At 43.0% G+C, this 11,469-nt stretch overlaps 1 protein-coding gene across 4 annotated transcripts in view; it reads left to right on the top strand.

Annotated features, from left to right (window-relative positions):
* Positions 1–658: 658 nt before the first annotated feature.
* Positions 659–11,469, top strand: part of pcdh9 (protocadherin 9) — a 152,789-nt gene continuing 141,978 nt past the window's right edge. For all 4 annotated transcript variants that reach the window (XM_088295456.1, XM_088295454.1, XM_088295455.1 and 1 more), the window contains exons 1-2: positions 659–1,056; positions 1,946–5,061. In XM_088295456.1, the coding sequence (XP_088151582.1) occupies positions 2,026–5,061 (3,036 nt within the window). In that variant the 5' untranslated portion in view covers positions 659–1,056; positions 1,946–2,025. The remainder of the gene's footprint in view (positions 1,057–1,945; positions 5,062–11,469) is intronic.

Genomic DNA, 11,469 nt, shown 5'->3' with positions numbered 1-11,469 from the left:
CCTGCAGGCTGCCAAGTGCAGAGGACACAACGCAAATATGCAGCCCGTGTAAACATGCTTAGACGACAGCTTCCCCTTCTTGACTTTAATTAATTGTGACTCAGTTACAGCTTCAATGCTTTAGCAAGTCATAGTCCTGGATAACGGTTGCATTGCACATTATTTTTTGGGGGGGGGGGCAGTAATTCAGACTGGTGCCCTTGCGCATCCATCCTAATTAGAGTTTCCTACCCGACGACAGCCTAACAGGTTGGCGTTTCTTTGGACTTTGATGCGCCTCACGTGAACCACGATGATGATCGATATAGAAAGAGAACAATTGGCCACTATCTTATTTTAGCAAAAAATAAATAAATCTCCACATCTCCTTTGTCGTCGTCATCAACACCCCACTCTCGCTTTTTTGGGGTGTTATGGTGAAATGTCTCCGATGCCTGCAGCATCTTCGCGGAGCATCCCACCGCGCATTGCCCTCGGATCTGCAATAAGTGACGTTTCTCCGGGCCAATCTTGTTCATATTACGTCTGTCGACGCGGCTGAACGAGAACCGGCTTGACCAATAGAAGTGGTTCGGCGGGGTGAGTGGGCGTCCGTGTACTTCGCCATCCCTCCTGTGGCTCGACGGAAGAGAGAGGAAGAGAGAGAGAGAGAGGGAGAGAGTTGGAGCAAGATGCCCCGTGAGTGAGAGCGCAAGGATGAGTGGCGCGTAAACGTTGCGCATTGCTGTGACACTGAACGTCTTTTGCAGCAACAAGGAGGACAGATTCGGATGTTTTACACTTTTTGTTGCCGCCGTTACCTGTTTTTAAAGCCATGAGGTTCATGCCAGGGTTGAGTGACAATGAAGCCCCTTGGACTTGAAACATGAGGGAATAGAGTGATTCGCGTTGCCTTCATCTCGCCGGCGCTTTGCACGTTTAGTAAGTGCATTTTTTCACGGGACGTCAACCGGGAGCCGAGCATTGATTTTGGGAGACGCTTTAATGGAAGACACCGCAAACCACTGACCACCTGGCTGCTGGAAGATGAGACGCTGATCGCCGCAACAGCCGCAGGTCACACGCTTAAATCCTTTCCATTAGTGAAGTTAAATTGGGGAGGAAATAACCGAGACACACATATTGTTTGCTCCTCTCCATTTGCTTTTTTTCTTTTTTTGTTCTTTTTCCCGGAACCAATTATCAATGCCATCTTAAGAGGATATAATGAGAGGACTATGAGCTTGAATACTTCAAATTTTCTCTCGTGATGTTGTACATATTAAGAGTAGCTCTTAGTTTCCCAGTCATAATTTTAAATTTTTACTGGTCGTGTTTTCAAGGCTTGGATCTGTACCCATTCATTCAGTAGCCTGCACACAACTTCAGCTCTTTAATTTTCGTAATTTTTGTATAAAATTAATAAGCGTGTGCAATGTTTTCCCAACGTTAATGAAGAAGTCAAACCATTTCTGTCATTATTATTATTATTTTGACATTAGGTATCCGAGCTGAGCAACACACACACATGGCCACCTAAATGTCTGATGCAGTGGGCTATAAATTTATCAAAATTATTATTTCCAATATTTTGGCTGATAAAACATACTGGGTCTTACTCATGAAGCTGTTTGGAAATCATTTTCTTATTTCTATTTATTTATTAATTGATCTCAAGTCCAACTGTGGTTTACAAAGAGTTCTTAAACTTCAACCAGGTCATTATAATGTGCACAGTGTAACAATACAATTGTTTTGCTGAATCATAAGCATTCTATGGAATGTTGTTAAAAAAAAATATTGGAGAATGGAATATTGTCATTGAAAAGGTGAAAAAATTTAAGAATGAGGTCTATTATTTTAAGGCACGGAAGTTAAATTGTTTCGGGAATGTGCGTGTCATTTTGATGTGCTCACCTTGCCTTATAAAGTATTGACTGAAAGCACTCTCTTTATGTATTTTTAGGGTTGGGCGATTCCTGTCGTCAGTGAGAAGTCTGCAACTGCCGTTTCTTAGAAAGAAACATTTGCCTCACTTTCTCTGTCATGGATCTAAAAGACTATTACCTGTTGGGTGCTTTGCTTGCCTGCATATGGCTAGATCCTTCAATAGCCCAAGAACTAATCTACCCCATCAGGGAGGAGCTGCAAGAAAATGTCCTCATTGGAAATATACCGAGGGACCTCAACATCTCCCACACAAATGCTGCCACAGGAGCAAGTGCTAATCTTGTGTACCGGTTGGTCTCCAAAGCAGGAGATAACCCTCTGGTCCGCGTTCTGAGCAGCACCGGTGAGATATTCACAACATCAAACCGAATAGATAGGGAGAAGCTCTGCCCCGGCCCCTCCTTTGAGGACAGCGAGTGCTCCTTTGAAATCGAAGTGGTCATCCTGCCTAATGATTATTTCAGGCTGATTAAAATCAAAATAATCGTCAGAGACACAAATGATAATGCACCCATGTTTCCATCCCCTGTGATCAACATCTCCATCCCAGAGAACACGCTCATTAACAGCCGCTTTGCTATTCCTTCGGCCACTGATCCAGACACTGGTCCAAACAGCGTGCATAACTATGAGCTGATCAATGGGCAAAGTGCCTTTGGCTTAGACGTAGTGGAAACGCCTGAGGGGGAGAAGTGGCCCCGGCTCATTGTGCAGCAGAATCTGGACAGAGAGCAGAAGGATACGTATGTGATGAAGATTAAAGTGGAGGACGGTGGCAGCCCACAGAAATCCAGCACTGCCATTCTCCAAGTTACTGTGACAGACGTCAACGATAACAGACCTGTCTTTAAGGAGAGTCAGGTAGAGGTGCATATTCCGGAGAATTCTCCTATCGGCACATCAGTTGTGCAGCTGCAGGCCACAGATGCAGATGTAGGGGCCAATGCAGAAATCCGATATGTATTTGGGACTCAGGTGTCGCCTGCTACAAAGAGGCTGTTTGCACTGAATACGACATCTGGCCTAATCACTGTGCAGAGGCCTCTGGACAGGGAAGAAACTGCGATCCATAAATTCTCTGTTGTGGCTAGTGACGGCAGCCCGAGCCCCGCCAGAGCCATCATTTCAATAAATGTGACTGATATTAATGACAATCCCCCCAACATAGACTTGAGATATATAATCAGTCCCATTAATGGCACGGTTTTCCTCTCGGAGAAGGATCCCATCAATACAAAGATAGCCCTCATCACAGTGTCCGACAAAGACACTGACATCAACGGCAAGGTCATATGTTTCATCGAGAAGGACGTGCCCTTCCATCTCAAAGCTGTGTATGACAACCAGTATCTGCTAGAGACATCTGCCCTGCTCGACTATGAAGGCACGAAGGAATATAACTTCAAAATTGTGGCTTCTGATTCTGGGAAACCAAGCTTAAATCAGACCACCTTGGTGAGAGTGCGGCTGGAGGACGAGAATGACAACCCACCTATTTTCACTCAACCCGTTATTGAACTGGCTGTCATGGAGAACAACAAACGGGACCTGTTCCTCACCACTCTTAGCGCCACGGATGAGGACAGTGGGAAAAATGCAGAGATTGTTTATCAGCTCGGACCTAATGCATCATTCTTTGATCTTGACCGCAGAACAGGGGTTCTGACTGCATCCAGAGTTTTTGACCGCGAGGATCAGGACAAGTTCCTGTTCACGATAACGGCAAGAGATAATGGCACCCCTCCTCTGCAGACACAAGCAGCTGTCATTGTAACTGTGCTGGATGAAAATGACAACAACCCGAAGTTCACACATAACCACTTTCAGTTTTTTGTCTCTGAGAATCTCCCGAAATACAGCACAGTGGGGGTGATAACTGTGACAGATTCAGATGCTGGAGAAAATGCTGCCGTTTCTCTTTCCATTCTGAATGACAACGAAAACTTCATACTGGATCCTTTCTCTGGCGTTATAAAGTCCAATGTGTCATTTGATAGGGAGCAACAGAGCTCCTACACGTTTGATGTCAGGGCTGTGGACAGTGGCAGGCCTCCCTGCTCCTCAGCTGCCAAGGTGACCATCAATGTCATCGATGTGAACGACAACACCCCTGTTGTCATCTACCCCCCCTCCAACACGTCCTTTAAGCTCGTCCCACTGTCCTCCATCCCTGGATCCGTGGTCGCCGAAGTGTTCGCGGTCGATGGCGATACAGGGATGAACGCTGAATTGAAATACACTATCGTGCATGGCAACAACAAGGGACTGTTCAGGATTGACCCAGTAACTGGGAATATCACTCTGGAGGAGAAGCCAGCAGTGAGCGATATAGGATTACACAGATTGGTGGTCAACATCAGTGATTTAGGATATCCAAAGTCCCTCCATACTCTGGTGCTGGTTTTCCTTTATGTCAACGATACCGTGGGCAACTACAGTCTAATCAACGATCTCATCCGGCGTCGAATGGAAACCCCGATTGAACGCAACATCAGCGAAAGCAGTGAAACTTATCAAAGTGGGGACTATTTAACAATAATGATAGCCTTTGTGACTGGAGCCTTAGTTGTGATTATTGTCATCTTTGTGACTGTCCTGCTGCGCTGCCGGCACACTTCCAGGTTCAAAGCTGCACAGAGGAAAAAACAGGGGACAGAATGGATGTCACCCAACACAGAGAACAAGCAAAATAAGAAGAAAAAGCGCAAGAAAAGGAAATCTCCAAAGAGCTCCTTGCTCAATTTTGTTACCATTGAGGGAAACAAACCTGACGATCCCGCGCATGAGCCAATCAACGGAACCATCAGTCTGCCTACCGAGCTGGAAGAGCAAGGGATAGGACGCTTTGATTGGAATGCCACACCTACCACCACCTTCAAACCAAGCAGCCCTGACCTGGCCCGACACTACAAATCTGCCTCGCCGCAATCAGCATTCCACCTCAAGGCTGACACGCCGGTCTCAGTAAAGAAGCATCATGTGATTCAGGAGCTCCCACTGGATAACACGTTTGTTGGGGGCTGTGACACCCTTTCCAAGAGGTCCTCCACAAGCTCAGACCACTTCAGTGCCTCAGAGTGCAGCTCCCAAGGAGGGTTCAAGACCAAGGCGCCCATGCACACCAGACAGCAGGTAAAGGAGCACTTTTACTGGTCTATAAGTACTGCCTATAACTGCCCTGTTCCACAGTGCTAAAGTATCAGTTAAGATCTGAGTCTCACACTTAGTTTACCGATGCACCGACAAAGTAACGGAAGCACACAGATTTTCCAAATGATCAAACTAAAAGATGAAAGAAAAAAACTGAAACTAAATATCCACCAATTATGGATTTGATGGACTCTTCTGTCACATACATAATTTGGTGGTGCAATCAAAGACTCATGGTTGTGTCATGAAAGTTTGTATTAATTTCAATTATCCAGATTAAATGGGTGAGTGGCTGCCTTATTTTATGTATTCTGCACCCCGGATAGACCATTGGTTAAAAAAAAAAAAAAACTGTACATTTATCTCTTGTGACCCACTGTTCTTTGTGAAAGAAACATTTTTTTCTTGCCTATCTACTCAAACCTGACAACAGGTACAAAAAAAAAAAAATAGAAGACGTCTCACCTCTCATAAAGCTCTAGAGTGCATTCATGTTTTTTGTTTGTTTCAGTGTTCTGGTGTGTACTGTGATATCACACAAGGCCGTGCCACGTTTTCAATACCTGTAAGCAATAACAACAAGTAACAATTAGACCTCCATAGTGTCAAATATGAATGTCACAAACGGCTTTGCCACATCATCAAAGCCCGAGTTTAAGTCTTCCTCTCAAAGCACACTAACAAACTGAGTGAGGCTTGCCTGGGACTTGATACACATCCAATTCAAAAAGGATTAGCCAATAATGAGCCTCAAATTTAAACATAATCCATGCTGCTTTTTTTTGGGCATCAAAGCCTTATTAATTTTTCTGCTAATAAAGCCCCACTACACAACAAACAGTTATAATCTAATATAACACACATGGACAAATACAGGGAGCAGAAGAGGTGGTGGGGGGGGATGAGAAAGAGGACAGAGGGAGGGCCAAGTGAGAGAGTTGTTACTGGCTCAGGCTTGACTGGTGGTGGTACTGAACCTTTAGGTGGCAGTGTTGAGCTGCACGACGGTACCTGGCACACCGCCAGCCTGCAGCGGTCCATGCAAGGCTGGAAAAGAAAGGAGTGAAATCTATGTTGGCGTTCTTAGTGAAATACTCTCTTCTAATGATGCTGAGGCTGCACAGGAAAGATTGATAACGGCAGGTAGAGATGAGAGTGATAAGGTCTAGCCAGGAGAGGAAGAGGAATTACTGGGGTGATGCCGTGCGAGACTCGATGTCGATGCGTACCTCCGGAGGGGGTCACTGCATTTGGACTTGGATTTAATGCCATTTTGTGTGAGAGATAGCAGTCAAAAAAAAAAAAAGATATTCACTTTGCCATCGTTTCCCAGACACTAGTTAGTGGAGGTGCGTGGCTGGTGGCGGGAGGTGTGGGGGATGAGACAAGGTGAGGACATGAGTGGCTGTGGGGTGTGACAACTATGATCGCACATGAGATATGACACTATATAGTAAGCACATCTTCATTGATTCTTTCAGTCATCCTGCGCTTTCTGAAGGACTTATTGGGATCAATAACTCTGACATATGACCAAAAGACGCACAAAAACACTGTCTGCTGTATTTTATACCGTCTCATTTATAGCGCTAATAATGCAGACACTTCAGCGCACCTGTTCGTCAATAATTGCAGCTATTTGGATGATCATGATTTGTATGTGCTCATGGAAGGTCTTCAAAACAACCTTATTTTATCCCGAGAGTCAAAACTGACCTCAAATTGTCCCTTACTCTTCTTGACCAGACTGATCAACTCATCGAGTCTCTCATCTAATCATTTTGACTTGACAACAAGTGGCAGTATCACATGAAATAGTTTAGCAGAAAAATCTGAAATCAACGTCTCTTCTTTTTTATTTAATTTTACGATTTTCTGAATATGTGAAAAATAATTCCGAAAATAATTCATTGTCCTTGTTCCTAATACTAAGACTTGAAAACAGCTGGTTGTTTTACTCTCCTATCAATTCCATGTTCGCTCACTGAGGTTTTCATTTTTGAGGTTAAATGACAGTTATTGATTGTGGTCAAATGTTTAGACAGCCCTGGGAGGAAGGGTATCATTTACATGGCCTTCTTGAATTCTTACGTTTATGTTTTTTTTTTTTTTTTTGCACAGTACAATCATGTGAATGCTTGCAAAAGCGCAGTCAATTTTCCTTAGTTTGAAAGGCAACATGTTGCCCTGGCATTAAAACAGCCTGATAGGGGAATTTAGTCTTTACATTGTTTCCTTTTGAGTAACTAACACCATCAATCACCTCCTCCTGTTTGATGTGGACGTGAAATAAGCAACTAAGCGAACAAGGATGTTTAAGGCAAAGACATGGCTAAAGCTTTGGGGAATAGCTTTTCAATTGACCCCCCCCCCCGCCCCTCCCGGATTGAACAGCCATTCTGTTTCGTCTCTCAGGAGTCGCTTCTATGCAGCATCAGCATCAATCAATAAATAAGAAAATTGAAAGCAAATTGATTAACAAATAGACGGAGAGAGGCGAAAGGTCGAAAGCGGCTGCAGAAAAGCGTGAAAAATCCACCGGCGGTATCGCCCTCTTCTTGAACAGATAACATTAGGAAACAGAAATAGGAGTCATTTTAAGTGGCATCATTGTTCTGTGTGGCTTTTGAGAGACCCCTAGCATGCTGATAGCAATAGGCGCATTGCTTGCCTTGTCTGTCTTTTTTCACTTATTATTTATCCTCCAGGGACCAACATAAGTGCAAACAACAGTGAGTAAAAAAGCATAAAAACGCTGTCCTACTTTCACACGGCAACACAAGCTTCTAAGAAAACAAGCATAATATTGCTGCTGTTTCAGCATCAGTTACTTCCTTTCAGTATTGTGCATTTCACAGAGTGGTACCTGTGCAATATACTGACAAGAACATGGAATCTAATCTCATCTAAAGGCGAGACACAGGTACGGTTCAATAGCGAAACACGTGCCCAGCGGCTATGCGTCAACAGCACACTGTACATTAGATCCCAAGGCTCGTGTTGAGGACACATTAATTTGATTTCACACAGCGAAGCGAGCTTATAAGTAGTCAGTGAGATGGTGTATTAGGCATCGTGCTAACCTGATTACTATCCTTGCTTTAATTTGTCAAATGTTCATACAGGTATTTGTTGGAACAAAATCAATGAGAGATATGAGAGTGAGAATTGTACAATTTTACAACAGTCTTCATTCTTCACCTTTCCATAATTTCCTTGGCGAATGTGAAAATAAGGCTGTCTATTATGTGAGCGGCCCGTGCCTGAGAGATGAGTCCATTTTTTTTCCCCACTCACTTTGTTATGGTAATGTGACAATACTTTGTATGTGGGTGCACAATTACCAGCCTTATACGGGATTCACAGCGATGTGACCACATTGCTCCAACCGACAATTTATTTGCTGCGGGTGATCTTATTATTATTATTTTTAATATGGCAGCAAACGCAGATGCACTTGCAAGCATGGACGGACAATTCACTCTGATGTGCAACTCATACCGCCGCTAAAGGGACATTTACTTACGCTGCATTGTATCTGATGGCGAGTGATATATTCCCACAGTACTTAGTTGTAGTATTAGTTGACTGGAACTAAGCGGCGTGTAGAATATTCAACTCAACTCCAACTGCATAGGGAAAGCAGAAAGCAAAAAAAAAAAATATGCAGAAAAAAAATTGACTATTGACCGCAGGATTCCTCTAGTAGCCTTTTCTCTAGACAGTCTAAGCAAACAAAAGGTTGTATCGACCGATCGGTAGCCTCGTCTACTTGGCCAATGAAAGGACTGCCTCTGCAGAAAAGAGTTATTACAGGCCGTCATAATTAAGAAACCTTGGAGGTGTTGTCTTCCTTGCGCAGGTTCATTTGGCACATTAATAAAGGAATAAGTGGTAGGTATATGAGGGTTGATGGAAGCAGGGAAGTTTCGGAGGATTAATGGACTATGACAATGTTGCACCTAAGGGGAATGTCGATGGCGCTGTCTTCTTGGCTTGACTGACAACGATGTTGGCAGTGTGACTGACGAAGTGGGAGAGAAAGCAGTCACGGTTTTTTGATTACCATCATTCAGCACGTCATTTTATTGTACATGCAAAAGGTACTTCTGTGTAGGTGGGAGATGACCAAAAGTGAACTGATTACGGGGTGGATGCATATTTCTTTTGTCAGATGTCCAAACTGTAAGGCATTTCTGTTAATACACTTATTGACCATATCACAGAGCAAATACCGTTCAACAATGAAAAACTCTAAAGGAAATTGTGACCACTCCGGACTCCACTTTAGTGCTACCAAAATAATCATTTAAAAAAAAAAAAAAAGGGGGTTGCGTAAACATTACACATCATTCATGGGGTGAGGGGGGTGTATTTCCTGCAGAGAACATTCCTCAAGAAATAGTCATGACTTATACATGTACTCGGTTAAATGGATTGACTTGTGGCCTCTACTAAGCTATTGGACGTTAGCAGTGGCAGAGTAGATTGGAGCCTTGAGGGGATCCAGTTTTTTCTTCACAAAACAACCAAATAAATCAACGCTGTTTGTAAAACTTGCTGGACGGTGAGTTGTTTGGTTTTCTCTCCCGCTGTTTAACCAAATGAGGTGGGTTTTTTTTTTGTTTTGTTTTTTTAATTTATTTATTTCTGGAGCAGACTACCCAAAACACAGATGATGGCAAATTACCAGGAATTTATTTAATTTGTTTATACACATTTGTATTCCTGCGAGTGTCTTTTCCACCCTCATCCTTAAGTTTGGCGTCATATCTAAAATTCAGTTTCGATAATGGCAGATGTTGTCATATCAAAGTGTGTGTGAGTGTGTGTGGGTGTTTGTGTATATGCGATTTTTCTCCGTCTATCTTTTGTTTGTTTGTCTGCCACTTTTTGGCTGACAAGCCATTCATCTTAAAAGTAAACATCGTCTATCTCTGCAAATTCACACAACAAATTGACTGATGATCAATCATCCCATGAGTCACTATAGGATATTCATGTTCTCCATGCACAAAAAACAACAACAACAAAAATACATTATTCTGGCTTTTTGTGGGACTGTCATTACTTCAGTCATCTTCACGTTTTCACTAATCCAGAAGACATTGTCCATTTCTCGACAACAATCGATCAAGCTGACATACTCATGTTGTTTTCTCCTAACACAGCATGATGATAAAGACAAAAAACTTTCTACGCCACTCAAGGTTCCTACAGCATATGTAAAATAAGAGTAGAGGGTGGAAGAAAATGTTTCTTGACTTCTTGCTTGTCTCCAAAAATGATATACAGTATACGTTCTAATGGTACATCATTGTGTGAATGCCCTCACCCCAAGAACCCATCCCTTCTTTTCACCCCTCACCTGCCCAATTCCCACTACCAATTGACCTCCCCGCCCACTCCCCTCCGTCACACCTTTCACCCAACTTTTATCGGGTCCAAGGCCGTTACTTACAATGTTAAATCACGGTTGGCGTGGTCACCTTTTATTTTGTGTTCTGATCATTTGTGACAGATGGGAGTGCTTTGTGTTCAGTGCACACTTCCCCTCTGGGGAATGGTGTGGGCTAGTGTAAAAGATGGGCAAAGCATTGCTTTATGTCTTGACATGACAAACCCAGAGGGAGACATGTCTTTGTCATTCACTTGTTGTTACATGTGACGCACGAGCCGCTGCTCGGTCACTAGCTTGCGCCAGTGTCCAGACTAATAGTTGTGATAATGGCTTTGCCAGACGAACATGCCCAAAGCTAGCCGGGGGTGGGAGGTGGGGTGTTTGGGGGTTGGTGCGTTTTGTTTGACGTGAAATGTGACTACCATTGACTGCTGTGCCACATGGCCTCATCACTCACAAATGCTCTGTAACCCTTCATCAATGTAAATTTTTATTGTATATATGATGTTTCATGTAAATTGAACTCCTGGTAATCTTGCCTAATGTGCTGTGTTAAAGAATAATGGACTTCATTTTTGTTTTATTTGCCCTGCTTTTTTTTTTCCAATAATTGTTTTTTTTTCTTTTCATTGCTGGGACATCCTGAAAAAAAAAACAACTAAAGAACAAACTGCCAATTATTTAGAACACTGCAACTCCTGTTTTTGAAAGCTTTATTTGAACACTGCTATTCTATCTTAATAATTTCATAATAAATGTTTCCAAGTGCTCATTTCCTGTTTCTTATCTGTCAGTTTTTTCTCCATTTCTGATGAGCTAAGACAGATCGTGTAAATGCGCTATGAAAATAAAATTGTATTGTATTGGATTGTATTGTAAACTGGAACATGTCAGGCCACGACTGCACTAATTGTCAACTAGCTCTGATCATCAACCGCCAAGGGAGAGAAGGAAATTGAGAGAGAAGAATATTAGAACTATAGATTTGT

The sequence above is a fragment of the Idiotropiscis lumnitzeri genome, chromosome 5 (genome assembly GCF_059441095.1).
Source record: "Idiotropiscis lumnitzeri isolate Australia: NSW breed Sydney's pygmy pipehorse chromosome 5, RoL_Ilum_1.0, whole genome shotgun sequence".
NCBI classification, from domain to species: Eukaryota; Metazoa; Chordata; class Actinopteri; order Syngnathiformes; family Syngnathidae; genus Idiotropiscis; species Idiotropiscis lumnitzeri.
Note: the sequence above shows the minus strand (reverse complement) of the source record. Positions and strands in the feature narration are given on the sequence as shown.